We start from the raw sequence: 21,668 nt of genomic DNA on the forward strand, positions 1-21,668 counted from the left end.
AAAAGGGAATTAGGTCTGTGTTGCTATTATGAAGGGAAATGGTCATTGAAACACAAGTGTAAAAACAAATTGTTGCAATTGATTGGTGATGACGAGGAGAACGATCTTGAGGGTGAAGAAGAACATATACTGTAGCAAGCTGAATTCTCTGATAAGGAGTCTAAGGATGCTTCCTTATATGCTTTACATGTCAACGATCAACCTAGATCCTTGTCTTTTGTTTCTCAGCTACAAGATAGGGAGGTGTCTATCTTAGTTGATTCGGGTAGCACACACAATTTCATCCAAAGGAAGTTGGCGGTTGAACTTTGTTTACCTATAGTCCATGTTCATAGGATACGGGTATTTTTGGGCAATAAGGATTTTTGGTTTCTGAGAGAAAGTACTTGAAGGTTCCTATCTTCATACAGGGTTATTCCTTCATTGTTGATCTTTGGGTGATTGATCTGGCTGACCAAGTCTGCTTGCAAGGCATACAAAATACTGGCGGTCAAGTTAAGGTAGCAGTAGAGTGCCATGTTTTAGAGGTTCCCCAAACTGATGTGGTGCAAGAGTGTTCTACCAAAGATAGAAATGTCCTTCCATGAGTTGTTAGCATTGAAAGCATTAGTTCAGCCCTTTTATGGATGTATTGATTCGTTTCCCGCATATTTTTACCATTCCTCGTGGGTTACCTCCTTTCAGAGGCCTTGATCATGCCATCAACCTCCATGATAATGTGGAACCAGTTAATGTGAAACCTTATCGTTATGCTTATCACCAGAAATTTGAGATCGAGAAACAGGTGTCTGACTTATTAGAGGCTGGTTTCATTCAACATTCTAAGAGTCCATTTTCTTCCCCAGTATTGTTGGTTCAGAAGAAAGACAATTCATGGCGCTTATGTATATATTATAGGGCACAGAATGCGGTTACCATTAAGAATTGTTTTCCAATTCCCACCATTGACGAGCTTTTGGACGAATTAGGTGGCTCACAACTCTTCTCCAAACTTGATCTTCGCGCAAGATACCATCAAATTCATATGCAACCTTCTGATATACGAAAGACAGCTTTCAGGACACATGAGGGACACTACAAATTTTTAGTGATACCATTTGTTTTGACTAATGCGCCTGCTACTTTCCAATCTATCATGAACCAGTTATTCAAGCCATTTCTTTGCAGGTTTATTATAGTATTTTTTTTATGATATACTAATTTTTAGCAAGTCTGTGGAGGATCATGTTAAGCATTTAGAAGTAACTCTTGATTTCCTGTTGAGAACTAGATTCTTTGTTAAAATTAGAAAATGTGCTTTTGGGGTGGAAACTATTGAATACCTTGGCCAAATAGTGAGGAAAGATGGTGTAATTGCTGATCCTAAAAAAATTGTTGCCATGGTCAATTGGCCAATTCCTAAGAGCTTGAAATAGTTGAGAGGGTTTTTGGGTCTTACAGGTTACTATAGGCATTTTGTTAAAAATTATTCCATGTTTGCTTTGCCATTAATAGAGTTACTTAAAGGTTCAACAAGTTTTCTTGCTCAGTAGCTGCAGATGAGGCATTCCTGATCCTCAAGGAGGCAATGACACACACACACACACACACACACGCACACACACACACACACACACACACACTTGTACTGACTCTTCTTAATTTTGAAGAGCCATTTATTCTGAAGACTGACGCATTTGACTCTGGAGTTGGAGCTGTCTTATTGCAAAATGACCACCCCATTTCGTATTTCAGTAAGGAATTGGGTTACTGATTGGCAAATGCTTCGACTTATACAGGGAATTGTATGTTATCACCGCTGCTGTTAAAAGGTGGAATCAGTACCTATTGGGTTCTCAATTTGTCATTCGCACAGACCACAGAAGCATTAGGGAGCTATTAACCCAATCTATACACAGTCCGGAACAATAGAGGTACTCATGCAAATTGTTGGGTTTTTCATTTAGGATTGAATACAAGCCTGGTCGTTCCAATTTAGTTGCGGATGCATTATCGCGAGTATATGAAGTCGGCTCCTTGAATACTATTTTGTCCGAACCTAAATTTGATGTACTGACAGCTATTAAACAACAAAACAACTCTGATCCTTTCCTTGTACAACAACATAGGAAGTTATATGATGAGCCTGCTGGTGTATCAAATATTCTGAGTAGAGATGACATTCTGTTTCATAAAAAGAGATATTTGTTAAGTCAAACCTCTTCCCTAATTTCAACTTTAATCTCTAAGGCTCATTATTCTTTGAGTGGTGGTCATGCAGGAGTTTTGCGAACTTACCATCGTCTGTCTGCTAATTTCTTTTGGAGTTCAATACTTAAGGATGTTCAAGATTTTGTTAGCAAATGTGTAACTTGTCAGCAGGTCAAGTATGAAACTTCCAAGTCAACAAGATTACTGCAACCATTACCCCCACCATATGGAATTTTTGAAGACCTTTCAATGGACTTCATAGTCGGCATACCTTCATCAAAAAGGTACACCACGATAGTTGTTATCATTGACAGGTTATCTAAGTATACCTATTTTGGACATTTATCCTCTTCTTACACTGCAGCTTCAGTAGCCAACTTATTTTGTTATTTGGTAGTCCGAAATCATGGTTTCCCTCGTTCCATTCTCACTGATAGGGATCCTATTTTCGTCAGCAAATTCTGGTCTCATCTCTTCAAGTTGAGTGTAACAATGTTGAAGACTTCTTCTGCCTACCATCCTCAATCTGATGGTCTTACCGAAGTTACTAATAGATATGTTGAGCAATACCTACATTGTTTCTGTTTTGAGCAACCAAAAAAGTGGTCTGAATGTCTATGTTGGGCACAATATCATTATAACTCAGCTGTTCACTCAACTATTGGCATGTCACCATACCAAGTTGTGTATGGTAAACCACAACGATGGTTCCTTTTTGTCCAAGAGGATTGGTGAAGGTTGACTCCTTGGATATGTTGCTGCAACAACACAATGAGATACTAGCTCGTTTGAAAATCAATCTTCAGTGTGCCCAAAACAGTATGACAAACATCACAAGGAACGTTCTTTTCTTGTTGGAGATCGAGTTTGGGTGCGTCTTCAACCTTATAGGCAGATCAGTGTTGAACGCAGAGCCAATCATAAGCTTAGTAAAAGGTTTTTTAGTCCTTTTTCAATCTCTTAGAAGATGGGTCCAGTGGCTTACGAGCTGCAACTACCTGAAGGAAGCCAAATTCACCTTGTTTTTCATGTGTCTCAACTTAAACCCTTTGTGACTTTCGATGCTGATACTACTTTTTCACGTCCTTTACCTAGTGATTTTGTAGATAATATGCTGGTACAGCAACCAGTAGTTGTGTTGGATGTTCGTTCTACGTTGATTCGAGGTAAACCAGTTCGTGAGTTGTTAGTACAATGGTCTCATAGCTCTCCAGAGGAAGCTTCATGGGAGAGAGGTGGAGTTTCGTCGCTGTTACCTCATTTTCGACCTTGAGGACAAGGTCTCTTGTGATGGGGAGGGGACTGTTACATTACGGGAACGTTCAACTCGCAAACGTAGGTGTCCTAAGAGATTAGAGGACTTTGCAATGTAATGACACATGTAATAGGTTGGGTAACTAATTGTTGTGTTGCCACGTAGCATAGGTTGCATGTCACTTCTGTAGTTAGCTGATTGTATAATGCTTAGGAGAGGAATGTATAAAAAAGGAGAACTTAGATTGGTGAAGGCATGAATTGAATAATACAAAATTACCCATTTTTCCTTCTTCTTGCTCTGTTCTTCTTTTTCTTAGAGTTCTTACCCTAACAGTGTTTCATTTTTTTATTTATTTAACTTTTAGTTTTTTTTTACTATATTAATTTTTTTAATTAAATTGGTTCAGATTATTTTTTACCATTTTTATATTTCAGTTAAGTGTTATAATTATTAGTCAAAACCTAACTTAATTTCCTTATTATGATAGTGCATAATCTGGCATCTATAACGTGATGTGAATGGGGTTGAAGGATTTTTCATTGCACGCATGATGTGCCAGCATACTGTGTTTGTCAAGTACGCACCTTTGATGTGCACCTATATGCATAGTCATACATCTATAATGTTATGTGAGTGGGACTAAGGGAATTTGCAGCGTACACACGACAAATTGGCCAGCCATATAGTCGCAAAAAATCTAAAGGTAATTGCCATACTTTCATAAAACAAACGACAATATTTAAATTTGTTGGGTCCTTGGCCACGATGGACCACATCAAATGAGAAAAATTGTCCTAGTTCTTGAGTTTAAAAAGGGTCACTTTTTTGCTATTGATATAAGGAAAGATTATATTATTATAAATTTTTTGTTTATAAACTATATTATATCTGACTGGTAAGACACTCTTGAGTAGAGTCTTACTATCTCAGAACTCACTCAGAACCCAATTTCAGGTGCAAGGTGGTTTGTTTCTTTTATTAACGATTGTACTCGGATAACATGGATATACTTGATGAAAGACAAGTCTGAAGTACCAGAGATATTTATTCGGTTTCATCACATGGTTGAGACGCAGTTTGGTAAGGGTATTAAAAGACTCAGATCTGATAATGGTACTGAGTACGTCAATCAACGCCTGTCACAATTCATTTCAGACAGAGGTATGATTCATGAGCTCACATGTGTTGATACCCCTCAACAAAACGGGGTTGCTGAAAGGAAAAATCGTCACCTTCTTGAAGTTGCTAGAGCACTACTTTTCCAGACATCTGTTCCTAGTTCTTATTGGGGAGAAGCAATATTAGCTGCAACTTTTTTGATCAACCGTTTACCTTCACGGGTCCTTAACAATATCAGTCTTATTCATTCCATGACTTCCTTCTTTCCTTCTGTTCCCATATTGCAGAGCCTTCCACCAAGAGTGTTTGGATGTGTTGCCTTTGTCCATGTTCATAAACAACATCGGAGTAAGTTGGATCCTAGGGCTCTTAAGTGTGTCTTCCTTGGTTATAACCCTTATAAAAAAGGGTACAAGTGTTATCATCCACCAAGTCGGAAATTTTTTGTTTCTATGGATGTCACCTTTCAAGAATCTGAATCTTATTTCCTGGGTCCTCATCGTCAGGGGGAGAATAGTTCTTCAGAAGACTCGTCCCCTTCCTTCTTTGAGTCTGGATCAATCTTCTCTCTTCCTAGTGTGTCTGCTCCTGGTGTGTCAGAACCTTCAAATACACCTGAGATACAACCCATACTGTCTCACCAGCAACCTCAATCGTCTGAACCACTGGTAAGTCCTGAATCTCCTATTTCTTCTGAGTCTCCTGTTTCTGATTCTAATATTATTTCCTCTCATGATTTGTCTATTTCTTCTGATATCTCTAATGACTTACCCATTGCTTCTACTTCTGATGACTTATCTATTGCTCTTAGAAAAGGAAAAAGATCTTGTCACAAGAAAACTTGTTCCTCCTGTCCCTCTTGTACTCAATACCCTATCTCCCACTTTGTTTCCTCTGCTAATCTTTCTGTGCAGCACAAAAGCTTTGTTTCAGCACTAGATTCTATTGCAATCCCAAAATCAGTACATGAAGCCTTGAAAGATAGGAATTGAGCTCAAGCCATGCAAGAGGAGATGAATGCTTGGAGAAAAATAAAACATGGGAGGTTATTGATAGACCCAACGGAAAGAAAGCAGTAGGGTGCAGATGAGTTTATGCCCTGAAATATAATTCTGATGGCAATCTTGAGAGATATAAGGCTCGATTAGTGGCCAAAGGTTACACTCAAACCTATGGCATTGATTATGAAGAAACCTTTGCTCTAGTTGCAAAGATGAATACAGTGAGAATCTTGTTATCCCTTGCTGCCCATTACAATTGGGATATAAATCAATTTGATGTGAAAAATGCTTTCCTCAATGGTGAGTTAGAAGAAGAAGTCTACATAGAAATTCCGCCTGGTTTTGATTCTGTGAAGGGGGAAAATAAAGTTTGTAGATTAAAAAAGGCCTTGTATGGATTGAAGCAGTCACCTCGTGCTTGGTTTGGAAGATTTACTAAGGTTATGATGACCTTAGGATACAGACAGAATCAAGGAGATCACACTCTTTTCTTCAAGCACTCCCAAAATGGGAAGCTTACTGTGCTCCTTGTATATGTTGATGATATTATTATCAGAGGTGATGATTTTGTGGAGAGACAGATTCTGCAAACACGGCTTGTCTCTGAGTTTGAAATCAAAGACCTTGGGAAACTGAGATATTTCCTAGGGATAGAAGTAGCTCATTCAAGCAAAGGAATTTTTATCAGCCAGAGGAAATATGTTCTTGATCTTCTCAAAGAAGCAGGAAAGCTTGGGTGTAAACCCTCTAATACTCCTATTGAACAGAATCACAAGATGGGCTATGAAGAAGAGAGTCCTCCAGTTGATAAAGGACAATATCAACGGCTAGTTGGAAAATTGATATATCTGGCCCATACTAGACCAGACCTAGCTTATGCTGTTAGTGTTGTCAGTCAATTTATGCACGATCCAAAAGAAAAACACATGCAGGCAGTAGAGAGAATTCTTCAGTATCTTAAAGGTACTCCTGGTAAAGGATTGTTATTCCGACGTGATGGCAATCTATCTTTAGAAGTCTACACAGATGCTGATTATGTTGGATCCGTGACTGACCGTCGTTCTACCACTGGTTATTGCATGTTTCTTTGCGGTAACTTGGTGACATGGAGAAGTAAGAAACAAGATGTGGTTGCCAGATCAAGTGCAGAAGCTGAATTTCGAGCTATGGCTCAAGGCATTTGTGAGTTACTGTGGCTGAAAATTGTACTTGATGATCTCAAAATAAAATGTGAGGGACCTATGAAGCTGCTATGTGATAATAAGTCCGCTATTTGTATAGCTCATAATCCAGTTCAACATGATCGGACTAAACATATTGAGGTTGACCGCCATTTCATCAAAGAGAAACTTGATAGCGGGTTGATTACCACTCCATACATTCCCACTAGGCGTCAATTAGCTGATCTATTAACAAAGGGGCTTCCTTCAGACAGATTTCAAGAACTTACTAGCAAGCTGAGAATGATAAATATCTATTCCTCAGCTTGAGCAGGAGTGTTGTAAATAATAATTATTTAGTTATTATTTAGTCATTTATTTGTTGTATTGGGCCAAGCTCATTAGGTTAAAATTAGGTCAAGTATTCTCTATAAATAGAGAACCCTTTATACAGATTATTTACAATTCTATAATATATTAGAATACCCTTCTTCAAGTTATAGTTTGTAAGTTTGTAAAAAAAAAAATTTATCAATATAACTCTACTCATTGATATATATGTGATATACATCAGAGAGAAAAGAAAAGTCTCTGAAGAAAGAAAGCCAATGCAGTCGTTGAAGAAAAAGAAAAGTGAGAGAAAGATTGTTTGTAATTAAGTCATCCCATTAGAAGGTAGGACTAGGATATATACATTTGAGTGTATGCCACTGGTTCTCATACTAGAGAGACTTATCTTGTAATCCCATTATTGATATGGTAAAAGTTTTTTGAATTAGGTCATGTAGTTTTTATTCTTCACATTAAAAAATTCTTTTATATTTTCTATTCTTCATCTTTATGATCTTTTGATTTTGTTATTTTTCCCTTTCGCTTTGATATTCAGGTCGGGCTTCTCACCCAATAGAATTGATGCTGGACGCCGTTTCTTGCTTAGATTGCTTATGACAACGCCTTGTTGTGATAGATTATGACTTCATTATTTTCAGCATTGTGTATATAGTCATATAATTATAAGATACTCTCTAGCTTTTAATAAGTGGCTGTTTGGATGAGCTTTATTTAAAAAAAAAAGTTAATTTTTTTTAAAAATAAATATTTTTGAGTTATTTTATGCCTTTAGACAACAACTTTTTATTAAAATAAAATTGAATTTAAAAAAAGTTAAAATGATGTTTTTTTTTTTTCAAAAGTCACAATTCCTTAATTACGAAAAAAGCGGAAGTCAGAAGATTTTGCCCCAACCCCACTCCATCTCACTGCCATCGCAAGATTTTGATCCAACCCCACTCCATCTCATTACTATCACATATCCTTTTTAATAATTTTATATAAAAAAATACTTTTTAATTTTAACACCCAAATATCTTTTTCACTCAAAAGTAATTTTTATATATTCTATTGGAACATAAAATAGTTTTAACTTTTTAAAACATATTTTTTTTAAAAAAATAAACAATACATTTTTTAAAACAAAAAACAAAATTCATCCAAACGTGCTCTAAGTGTAGTTTGTGAAGCTATAATTGTGTGCTTTTGACTTTGTTTAGATCATATTTTAAGTATAAATAAGTATTTGAATAGTTTATTTTGTATTTAAAATCATATATAATTAAATTTTTGAGGAAGTTTTGATTTTTTTTATAATTTAAACAAATCCATAGGTGCTACGAGATATATAATTATTTTCGAGATTGATGGATTTAAGATTACAAGCTCTGCATGGAAAATTCATACGAGCTAGTGATGGATGTGATAGAAAATGTCAAAATATCAAAATATAATGCCAAAATGTAACAAAATTAACAGTTGAAAATGTGCAATCACCCTACTCCGAATGCCACGGGAAGAAAATTTAAAACCAAAAGAGGTATAAGAAATATGGGTAAGTATTTCTCCAGTATTTAAGAAAATTTTTATCTCAAGCCATTCGTTATAACTATATGTATTAAGGGTAATGCAAAATTATAATGTTAAAGTTACTTTTTTTTCTCTCTCCATATTAGCAAACAAGTTCTGAAAAGTGTCTGAAGAGAAAAAAAAAGTAGCTTTAGAATTATAACCATGTACTATCCTTAGTACGTAATTATAAGAGATAACTTGAGATAAACTTATATCACGTGGTTGAAAAAAATATTTTTTCCAATATATATATATAGGATCCTTTGACACCAGTGTCAAATTTCAAATTTGACACCTCATCTGACAACCGTTAGATAAAAAAAGATCAACGATTCTGATTTGCAAGCATGTGACACCATTGATCTTTATTAATCTAACAGCTATCAGATTAGGTGTCAAATTTAAAATTTGACACTGGTGTCAAATGATCCTACCTCATATATTATATATATATATATATATATATATATAAGGTCAGGATCATTTTACATCAGTGCAAGTTACGCTCTCAATCTTATTCGTTGATTTCATTTATATCTAAGGGCTCAATTTTTTTAGTAATGTGAGCCATTAGATACAAGTGGATTAATGATCAAGATTGAGTGTAAGATTTCTAACTCTTACACCGATGTAAGAATATTCTGTCCTATATATATATATATATATATATATATATATATATATATATATATATATATATATATATGAGATAAGATCCTTTGACACCTCATCTGAGAGTCGTTAGATCAAAAAAGATCAATGGTATCATATGCTTAGAAATCAGAGTCGTTGATCTTTTTTGATCTAATGATTATCAGATAAGGTATTAAATTTCAAATTAACACTGGTGTCAAATGATCCTACCTCTATATATATATATATGTGTGTGTGTGTGTGTGGGGGGGGGGGGGGGTTGTGTGTGTGTGTGTGTGACTTTGTTTTTCTCCTTTTACTTGATAGGAAAAATGTTCCTATACACCATTAAGAAATTAAAGAAAAAATAAAAAACTTTTTCTCCTTTTATATGATAGGAAAAATTTTCCTATACACCATTAAGAAATTAAAGAAAAAAAAAATACGTAGATCGATGTATAAGTGATATGAGAAATATTTTCTCTAATAAGATGAAAAAGTATATATATATATATATATATATATATATATATATATACATAGGGGCAGAATATTCTTACACCAGTATAAGAGTTATAAGTCTTACATTCAATCTTGACCACTGATCCACTTGTATCCAATGACTCACATTATTAAAAAATTTGAGCCCTTAGATATAAATGGGATCAACGGACAAGATTGAGAGTATAACTTACACTGGCGTAAAATGATCTTAATCCATATATATATATATATATATATATATATATATATGATCATGTGACACCAGTGTGAAATTTGAAGTTTGACACCTCATCTAAGAGCAGTTAGATAAAAAAAGATCAATTGTGTCACATGATTACAAATCAGAGTCGTTGATATTTTTTGATCTAATGACTCTCAGATAAGGTGTCAAATTTCAAATTTTATTTGACACTGGTGTCAAAGGATCCTATATATATATAGAAAAAATATTTCTTCGGCAGCTTGAGATAAGTTTATCTCCGGCACCCCAAAACTATTTGTGATTTCATTTTTCTCTCTCTTCCTTTATCACCTTTGATCCATCTTTGTACGATTATGAATTTAGTAGCCGGAGATAAAATTATCTCCGACAGCTTGAGAATCTAGCCTCATTTCTTTGCACTTATTTATTTCAGAGTAAACACATTTTTTAGTCCCTGACAATATTTATGAAGTCCTTTTCAGTCTCTGGCAATAAAAAAGGACCAAATTGGTCCCAGAAAGTACAAGAAAATGACCACTCTACATATTTGAGAGTTGACATAAGGACTAACATGGCCCTTTTTTGTAATTTTAGGGACCAATTTGGTCCTTTTTTATTGTCAGGGACTAAAAAGGACTTCGTAGATATTGACAGGGACTAAAAATGGTGTTTACTCTTTATTTTATATTATGGTTCTGAATTATCAAGATATCACGAGAGCATTTTATAAATCTAAACTTGGGTATCGTTTCCCATAAAACGATCGCAGATATTGTGATTCAATGAGCATGAAATCTTCATATATAAAAGAGAGTAAAGTATTAGTTACCAAACGAAAACAAAAACAGAAACCAAACAAACAAATGTGTTAAAACATCAAATTTCATCAGAAATGTAACTAAACTCCAATTATAAGCAGTCACTGAAGTCCCTCTGTGGGTTAAAAAAAAAAAACAATAAACATAAATAAATATCCCGTGATTAGAAGAACATTACAGAAGATTGACGTAGTGCTCATCTCATTTTTTTTATTTTCCCTGTTAATTTGTTTATTTTGTATGTGGTGGAATAAAAAATGAAAATTTTAGGCCACACAAAAAAGGACAACTTTACTCTTATGTACAGAAAGCAAAACGTGAAAGGAAGAACAGAGATCTGATCAAAGAAAAGACGTCAACATTATGCGTTTAATTAAATGGACCAGACAAAGGGGTGCCATCAGAGTCGTTGTTTTAGAAAGTAGAATGTGAAAGGTGTGAACAAAGCTACATTTGATTATTAATTTATTATTTTCAATCTAACTTTTTTCGCTTAAATCTTTTTCAACCATCTTTATTTGTTGTCGGTTTAAGGCTTTCAGCTGAAACTTCTTATCGTGGTCAATTTTAATGACAAAGACACCATTTGCTTTGCACAAATGCACTTGATTATATTTTGAAGGCATTTTGCATAAACTATATAAACGGCCTGATTAGAAGTGTGTATGGAGCGGTTCATAACTGGTTTTAACAAAAAGCGAACCGAATCAGTTTTAAACGGTTTAGTTTTCAAACTGAACTGATTTTCTTTTTTTAAAATGGATTTTTAATTTTCTAAACCGGTTTGAAACCGATTCCAAAGCCGATTTATGATTTATAATTAGTTTTGATTTAAAATTGGTTTTAATTTAAAACCACTTTTAATTCAAAACCGTTTTTAAATCAAAACCGACTATGAACCATAAACCGGTTATCAAATTCAAAATCAATTTTTTAACAAATTCAAAATCGGTTTTTGAAGGATTGTGCTATTTTTATAAGTAGTCGTTTGTTTCTCCTTGTTATAGGTAGTTGACCAACTATTTCTTGCAAGAATCTTCATTGTTTTGGGACTCTCCGGATGAAATGATTCTTATAGAAATTGTTTCACGTTGTTTTGAGAGTAATTGATAGAAGAACATATGAATTATTTGAAAACTAAAAAAAAAATTGCTCTTCGTTCTCTCAAGAGAAAGGTATGGGTAGTGGTGTTCAAAATTCCAAAAGAACTAAACCAATCTATAACCAAACTGTTCCACATTTTAAAAAATCAGTTATTTTTAAAGGGGAAGAATATTGTAACAACCAAATTGTATTACTACCATGTTACTACCAATCAATCTCACCGTTAGATCGATTATGTTGATCCAACGGTTATATTTATTTTCATCTTTGTATGGTCATGATTTCCCAAATTTAATACTTTATATTTATTTCCACCTTTGTATAGTTATGATTTCTCATATTTAATGCTTTCACTTTAAATATGGGGAATAATAACCATACAAAGAGGGAAATAAATATAACCGTTGGATCAACATAATCGATCTAACGGTGAGATTGATTGGTAGTAACATGATAGTAACACAACTTGATTGTTACGATATCCTTCCCCATTTTTAAAAAACTGTTTTATATGAAACTGTATTTTATTTTTATAAACTGGTTATTTAACAAACCATAAAAGGAATTGGTTATCCATAACTAAACTGGTCTATAATTAGAGAACAAATAAGTAAATCCGTTGTGAGTTGTCCTTTTAACGGCGCTCTCAGAGATGTTAAGCTAATCGATTAATTTCGTTGCCCTTTTCGTTATGATTTTTTAATTTCATCTCTGTCATTTCAAAGCCTTCGCCTTTGTCATTTTTTCTTAGGAAAAAAAGTTGTTACGTTACGTAAGAAGTGCTTTCTTAGGATGCGACCTTTCGATTTATGTGTAACTTTTTTTAATAAATGTTTTCTACTTGAGCTGCTTAACTTTTTTTTGCTAGATTATTGTTTGAAAGTTTGAGTCAATTGACTAATATAATAGGCATGATAAAAAATAATACTTATTTGTTCTTTAATTGTAGAGCACTTTGGTTATGGTAACCATGGATAACCAATTATTTTTATGGTTTGGTAAATAACCAGTTTATAAAATAAAATGCAGTTTCATATGAAATCGGTTTTTAAAAAAATAACCGGTTTTTGAAATGTGGAGCAGTTTGGTTATGGATCGGTTTGGTTCTTTTGGACATTTTGAACACCCCTAGCCCTGATAAATGTGTGTACTACTAATTACTCCTTGTTTAAAAATTTATTTGCGAGAAGCACAACTCAATATTGTTAGACTCAAAAGTATGTGATTCAGCCTAATAATTATTGGACTGATTAATTATTTAAATATTTTTTTAGCTAAAGAGGTAATCCAACTCAAAGGAGGGTTTTGGGAAAACCTACATAGATAGCAGGAAAATGATGAGAAAAAGGCAAAATACGTTGTAGGGTTGAGATTGTCTACTCTTAAGATCTGTTTGGTATGATGTATAAGGGATGATAATATAAGCATATACTATACATTATGACATTTTTAGTTGTTTGGTGTGGTCATCGTATAAACATATACATCATAATTCCTTAACACATCAAAATGATGTATAACTTAATCAGGCCTAAGGGGTGAGATAATAGGTCTGATAAGGTGTTGATGTATTAACATCGCTGACTAGTGCAATTCTCAATAATTAATATATTAATATTAAAATCAAAAATAATTTTTCAATATATTAATTTTTAAAATATTGGAGATTTTTTATTTTTATAAAAATTATTTTTTTTGGACACACTAATCAATAGATGTTTATAAAAATTAATATCATATGACATATTTGGAAGAATTATATAAATTCTCTATTAAAGTGTATTTTCATCAAAATTAATTTTTATCCTATCTAATATTATACAGTGCATTACCAAATACTGGATAATATTATCTTATACAATACATTATCTTACAAAATTTCATGTTAAACGCTGAATAATATTAAAATTTTATCAGGTCTTATATAATATCAAGTCTTATATTATCAGGCCTTATTTCATATTGTGCACCAAACATGCCTTTATTACATATATCTTACAACTTAACTAATGAAGTTGTCTCTTGGATATTAACTCAAATGTTATTAATATTAAACTTGTATGATTAGTATTAGAATTATATATATATATATATATATATATATATATATATATATATATATGATCAACTTACACCGATATAAAAATAACCAGTCTTACATCAAATAAATCTTAATTAATTAATTAATATAACCCAATAAATAGATGGAAATCAACGGTTAAGATTTAGTGTAAGAATAATTTTCCCAATATACATATAAAAGAATAACCGTGTAAATATTAAAGTATGGAAAAACAAAAAATGATATTATTTAAAACATATTCAATAATGAATGAAAATTTCAAAGATATGGAATTGCACGTAGGTTAGTGTGTAATCACTACTGATTGTATTTAATGTAATTTATTTTTTTAATATAGTGATCATTACTAATTACATTTAATTTATTTTTTCAAATTTTAATTGAAGAATGAAAATTAAATTTAAAATATTTTTACCATAATTATTATTTATGATGTAAATATAACACAATAAAATGATGACACAATTTAATTTTTTGTAAGCAAAGGTCTCATTTTATATATTTCATGATGTATGATTGCATATAACAATATGGTTAAGTTTGGCTTGACTTTTTTACTTAAAAAAAAAAGTTTGGCTTGGCTACACCACCTCTCTCCGCAAGGAGATTATTTTTTGTGAACCGGGATCACCATTCTTTAGGTGGTTTTTTAGTGTAAATAGGAGGATAAAATTGAAAAAGAAGAAAATAACATGGATAAAAAGAGAAAGAAAAATTAATGATGTGAGAAGGATTATAAAAAAATTCAGTAGTCCTGAATCATATTTAATATTTCCCTCTCTGTAAGAAAGTTTGACACTTTGACCCACCGGAGAACTCTGTCATTGGTGATTCACATCCGGTTGACCCATGCCATGAGAGATTTTCCCCTTTCTCCTTTTTCCTTTTCATCATTCGTGGTAGACGAGGGAAGATTAATCATGCACTAGAAGGGAATGCCATAGAAAATAAATTTACAAATGGCATTGAAATTCTCCAAAGATGGTATTCAATAAGTATCATTCTAATTTTTTTTTATATTTTTTTTTAATAAACCATTCAGTATTCAATGACTAATTTGGATTCAAGTTGGTAGGATTATAAGGGCCGCAAAACTCTTCATATCAAATTTTACCATAATTATATATCTAATACTCGAATTCAAGATCACTGATTAAATTATGATGATGAAAATAATCAAGTGTAAGTTGTAAAGAAGTCTCACACCAGTTAGATTTGAACCAAGTCAAAACTATATAAATGCAAAAAAAAGACTCATATAACTTGAGCATCTAGATTTTGAATTGAAATATAGAGTTAATTCACTTGTCGTTGGTTCACCCATACGATTCTCAACAATAACAACTCACGCAAATTGATCAACGTGCTTAGTGGTCACCACTCACCATTCTATTCTTCTCGTATACATATTGTGACAAATTGAAGCACTAGTCACGCTTGCCATGGTGAATTCCTGTAATTCACGGCAGGATGGACGCATGTCCAGCCTATAATCAAGGACTCTTTTATGGAAAATGTAAATAATTGCATTGACGTTTCAAATGCCAAAAATAACTTAAATCAGTTAAGGAGGCAGGGGACCTCTTTTATTAATCTAATTAAGTTAGACAATAAATTATATTTATTATAATGTAAATAATAATAAAAACTTATAATAAATATAATAAATCATATTTATTATAATTCAAGACACAAAAGAACCTTACCCTGGTGTAAAATTATAATAAAAATAAAATCAATCAATTAATTAATTAATTGATTTATCAGTTAACTATTGTAATTTAACAAAGTAAAAACTGACTTCCCCTTTTTAGTTATCAAATAACATGAGAGAATCTAATCCAACATTAAAAAATTGATAATATAGGAATATGATTGACTTTGACTTATCTAATTTTACTTTCACAATGCTCCTTCCAGATAGAGGTAAGTGAATTCATTATTTTGTGATCCGTAAAGAGCCCGTCCTATCATTTCTCATATAATCCGTAGCATCTTTAGTATTATATAAGAACGTAAAACTTTGTAAAAATTTTATGAAAAGGGTCAATTAAACAATTTTCTACTACAAATATATATCCCGCAAAATTTTCTGCTCCAAATGCATATAAAAAAATGTTTCCTGCTGCAAATAAAGAAATCTTACTGAAGAATATTTTAAAAATAAAAAATGAAAACAAAAGTACTAAGGTGGTGTTTGGCTAGTGTCTTTATCCAATTTTCCTAGGCAAGTGACACAAGGAATCCAGTTTTGACCTGTTTGGTTGGATGAGATTCAGACAAAAAGTCAGTCATCCAAAATGCATAGGTTTTTCAATTGGATAGAAAAAAGATAGATTTCGGCACTGTTAGAAAAGCTTTTTGTTATGTGGTTTTTTGTAAAACACATAGCTAAACCACTGTTTGCAAATTTTTGTGAAGTAATTTTGTCTCACTTTTGTGAATTTCCCCAGTCAAGTTTTTCTCTACCAAACAACTTTGTTTTTACATTTTTCACTTTATCTCACTTTCTTACCATTTCCCTATCAATTCTATTTCCCTAGATTTCAAAAAATTTCTCCTCAACCAAACGCCACCTAAATGTAATCGTATAGAGTTGTCTAGCTTTCCTAATGCCCCAAAATAATAAATACCATGTGCCTGTTTGGATCCTCTCTTTTTTAAACTATAAGCTACTTATAAGTATAAGCTAGGCCAAACAGGTTTTGGGAGAAACTCTTTTTTTTAAATGAAGAAAAAAGCTGAAAACTAAAAGCTCCTAGAAAAAGTTTTTTTTTAAGCTCTTATCTGTTTTTTTTGAATTGTATGTTTTTTTAAAAATGAAGAATGATAAAGATAGAGAGAGATAATTTTCTTGAAATATGTGTTTTTAAGTAATTTTTAAGCTAAAATTTTTATATAATTTCCAAACAGCTTTTAGTTTCTTTTTTTAAGTTCTTTTTTTAGCTTTAGCTTATAAGTAACTTCTAACTTAAAAATAAGATAATCCAAACAGGCTCTATATCTAGATGATGATAAGGTTCTTCTAATTTGTCTTCCTTTTATTTTTTTTCGTATAGTTACACTACAACTTAATTTTTTTTCGTATTCGATCAAAAACTACATTACATCTTATATTATGACTTCTACAGTTCCATCTGAGTTAAGCCTTGGTAGCAACTAGGAATTTCTCGTTACAATATATAATCAATCTTGGTAAACAAGTATTACAAAACTTGAGCATGGGCCATTAAACTTTACGTAACACAATCAAGTAAAGCAACAAATATACTAATTGATGAGTCTTGTGGACCATACGATTATAACCATTAGAACGCCACGGAAGGGTTTAATTTTAATTTTTTTTTTTCCGGAGATTTGGTTTAATTTAAATTTACAGATAAGATAGAGAATATTTAATTATATGGAATTTGCTTTATTTGTTGCATGATCACATAGTGCTACAAGAATACAGACATGTTTCATCTCTTATTCTTCACAAAAATCATATAGAAATAAACCCGTGGGGCCATTCAAGACTAATGCTTTGCATTATTTCATGGGGATGAAGCAGAGGAGTCTTGTCAGTTTATTTTGAATGTGAAAGTGGTCGATGTTCTATGGAATCAAGTTAAAATGAAAAAGTTTATTTTCCACACTTTCATTATTAAAATTTGAAAATTGACCCAAGAACAATCCCAATACTCTTCATCTGTATGACGTTTGTCTTAGCTCAAGTACCCTATACTGTCACAGCATATTGGCACAATAGCTCAACTCAACTATATATAGAACATAGGTGACACCCTCCTTAGGCACAAAACTGAGAAGCCTAGACCTCAGAACACAAAAATCATGGTGTCAAAAATCTCACACTTGCCAATTTTAATCCTTCTATTATCAGTTTCATTGACAGCTTCAGCTTCAATTCAAGAAAGTTTTGTCCAGTGTCTCCATTTGAACTCGGACAAAACATATCCATTTTATGCATCAATTTACAGTCCAAACAATGCTTCATTCACCACCATCCTTGATTCCTCTGCTAATAACCTAAGGTGTTTGTTGCCTTCAGCTCCAAAACCTGAGTTTATATTCACACCCTTTGCTGATTCCCATGTCCAAGCAGCTGTAATTTGCTCAAAGAATCTTGGTATTCATCTTAGAGTACGAAGTGGTGGTCATGACTATGAAGGAATCTCATATGTTTCTGAAATTGAAACCCCTTTCATGGTTGTTGATTTGGTCAAGCTTCGTGGTATCAATGTTGATATCAAAACTAACACTGCTTGGATTCAAGCTGGTGCCACCACTGGTGAAGTCTATTACAGAATATATGAGAAAAGTTCAGTTCATGGTTTCCCTGCAGGCCTTTGCCCAAGCATAGGTATTGGTGGGCACATTACAGGAGGTGCATATGGAACCATGATGAGAAAGTATGGCCTTGGTGTTGATAATGTCCTAGATGCTATAATTGTTGATGCTAATGGAAGGATTCTTGACAGGAAAGCCATGGGGGAAGACCTATTTTGGGCAATTAGAGGAGGTGGAGGTGGAAGCTTTGGTATCCTTCTTTGGTGGAAGATAAAGCTGGTTCCTGTGCCACCAACTGTGACAGTTTTTACAGTTACTAAGACCCTAGAGCAAGGTGCAACCAAGCTTCTACATAGATGGCAGGAAGTGGCACCTTATATTGATGAGAATCTCTTTATTAGAGTCATCATTCAACCAGCTAGTTCTGGTAACAAAACTCAGAGAACTATCACAACTTCTTACAATGCTGTCTTTCTTGGTGAGGCCAGAGAACTACTCCAAGTTGTGAAGACAAGTTTTCCTGAATTGGGTTTGACAAGAAAGGATTGCTTGGAAACAAGCTGGATCAAATCTGTGCTCTATGTTGGAGGCTTTCCAAGTGATACACCTCCTGAAGTTCTTCTCAAAGGAAAACCAACATTCAAGAACTACTTCAAAGCCAAATCAGATTTTGTAAGAGAACCTATACCAGAAATGGGGCTTGAGGGATTGTGGCAAAGGTTGCTGATTGAAGACAGCCCCTTGATGATTTGGAACCCATATGGTGGAAGGATGAGTGAATTTTCAGAATCTGATACCCCATTTCCTCACAGAAATGGAACACTATACAAAATCCAGTACTTATCTTTATGGCAAGATGGAGACAAGAATGCTGCAAAGCATATAGATTGGATTAGGAAGCTTTACAACTACATGACTCCTTATGTGTCTAGCTTCCCCAGGGAAGCATATGTGAATTACAGGGATCTTGATTTGGGAATCAACACCAAGAACAGCACAAGCTACATACAGGCAAGTTCTTGGGGTAATAGGTATTTCAAGAATAACTTCAACAGGTTGGTAAAGATAAAGACCAAAGTGGATCCTGAAAATGTCTTCAGGCATGAGCAGAGCATCCCACCTCTTCCAGTTTGAATGTAAGAGGCAAGAAATGCAAGAAATGGGAAATAAGGCACTGTGCTGCTAGAATCATTAGACTAGTATATATAAATTGTGAAAGGGTTTATTAGCTAGTTTAGAGGAATAAGGATATACATATAGATTTGTTACTTTGTTTTTGGTTATTTTAATGTTGTAAGATAAAGATGAAGTGCCTAATTGTTTGCTGTCTTTGTGACTGTATCTGTGATAAGATTATATATGGGTAACTGAAGTGTTTATTGTTTCTCAAACAAAAACTGTGGTACCAGTAATGATCTTTTTCATAGGATCTGAATGCCTTATATGATTCCCAAGTGTGTCAGCCTATTTTTCTCCACATTATCATCGATTATCTATCTAATCCGATCGATCACCAATGCGACAAAATTCTCCCTACCAAATTTTTATACATAACATATTTGGGATTTAAACTTAAAACTATTAATTAAGTTAGAACAAATTCTTAGCACGTGATTCTAAGGCTCGATGACTTTCAGAATCAATGACTGTCCCCACAAACCAACGCGAAACTCCCCACACTCTTCTTGGAAAAACTTCCCAGGAGGTCACTCATCCCATAATTGCTTCAAGTTAAGCATACTTAACTATGAAGATCTTAAGTTAAGAGCTACCGAAAAATAGATACATTTTGTTAGTATGTTAGTATAGGTATTACCAATTAATTCTTGTAAGTTATCCCCAACTGTACAGTCTCATACCTGTTCACAATCACTGAAATCCTTTTTTTTTCGGGTATTGATTTGATTCATTCATGTACCCCCAGCCGTAAGATTTGGCATGAGTCGCTTATTGTCTGTGCCTTTTTTTCACCGGCAATCACTCTATGCCCGTGCTAGCCCTTGGGATGTTACATCCCCACCACCTTCAGCTTGGTTCGTCCTCGAACTACATTGTACTGGAGAGAAAGGCCCTGCTCTGATACCACTTGTAAAGCTTGGCCTCTGACGATGCATAATTACTTTATGGGCACTGATGAACATTTGTTTTTTCTTTAGACTTACAAAGAGATGGAGGGAGAGAGAAAACATGAAAGGGAAAGAAATTGTGGGCTTTCGTTAGAGGAGAAATTTTTTTTACTTGGGAATCACAATTCTTGGAAATATGGTAGAAAAGTTGTTTGATGGGCCAAAATATCCATGAGAATGTTAGGTTAATTTTCTTATACTATGTTTGGTTAATTGTAAAATGTTGCTCTGAATATGGATTGAGGTTAATTATGTTCCAAAAAAATTATCAAATATTCTCACTACATGGGATTTTCAAAATACCACCTATTTGGTGGTTGTATTTTAAGATAAAAATTTTCTTCATAAACATGAATTTTGTGACTCCGACTTCACCGGGAAAATTTTTACAATCCTCGTCATTGTTGTCAAAAACTAGTGTAAAAACATAAAACTTACATTTTTACGTTTTTACTAGAGTGGTGCGTGTTAAAACGCAAGTAAAAATGGTCTTTGGTAAAGACTTACATTTTTACCGATTTGACCGTTTTTACTTAAAATTAAAAAATTAAAAAAAAAGATTTACAAAAAAATAAAAAAAAAAACTAATTTTCATTTTCTCCAAATTAGATTCACAGTGTCTTAATATCTTTTTGTTTGGATATATGTTTTTTTAAAATTATATCTTATAAAGCTGTAATTCTATTATAAGTTATGCTATGAGAATCATTTTGTGTTTTTGGATCATTGTGTGCATTGAAAGAAGTGGAATTATATCCTGATGAGCGATGATCCAAAATCTGCAGAGCGTATGAAGCAGTTAGAGCAAATTGGTTATCCATTACTTGCTAATTATCATTATTTATAATTTTGATACTTGATTATAAAAAATTATTGGGTTTAACGTTTCTCAAGTTGTTTGAAATAATTTTATCTCTAGCTACTAATCATAACCGTACAAAGATGGATCAATGGTAATAAAGGAAGAGAAAAAAAAAAGAAAATCATAACTATTCAAAGGTGAATCAATTAATATAAGGAAATAAATAAACAAAACGACGTAGTTTTGGGATGGTAGGAGATAAACTTATCTCAAGTTGTCAGAGAAATGTTTTTCCCAAAATATTTTTCTTTTTTAGATATATAAGTGGCTCAACACACATGTTCAATATGTGATATTTTCTTTACATGCATATATATAATTTTGTATCTTGACCTTAAGTAGTAGAAAGTAGAAATTTTACTTTTCGTGTCGTTGATACGTTTTACGTTTCTGCCACCTATTTTCGTTTTTACGTA

The 21,668-nt window shown here is 33.1% G+C and overlaps 1 protein-coding gene across 1 annotated transcript; it reads left to right on the plus strand.

The window, feature by feature from the left end:
* The first annotated feature begins 17,788 nt into the window (after nt 1-17,788).
* LOC133287582 (monolignol oxidoreductase AtBBE-like 13) lies at nt 17,789-19,550 on the plus strand. Its single transcript, XM_061485218.1, has one exon. The coding sequence runs from the start codon at nt 17,809-17,811 to the stop codon at nt 19,396-19,398; it is 1,590 nt and encodes a 529-aa protein (XP_061341202.1). The 5' UTR covers nt 17,789-17,808; the 3' UTR covers nt 19,399-19,550.
* Nucleotides 19,551-21,668: the final 2,118 nt, after the last annotated feature.

This window comes from Gastrolobium bilobum, unplaced genomic scaffold (assembly GCF_033153095.1).
Source record: "Gastrolobium bilobum isolate Gb01-03AN ecotype WA unplaced genomic scaffold, APGP_CSIRO_Gbil_v1 utg2365, whole genome shotgun sequence".
Taxonomy (NCBI): domain Eukaryota; kingdom Viridiplantae; phylum Streptophyta; class Magnoliopsida; order Fabales; family Fabaceae; genus Gastrolobium; species Gastrolobium bilobum.

Excerpts from the sequence above, each read along its gene's own strand:
- LOC133287582 (XM_061485218.1), top strand. The coding sequence starts at position 17,809 with ATGGTGTCAAAAATCTCACACTTGCCAATTTTAATCCTTCTATTATCA.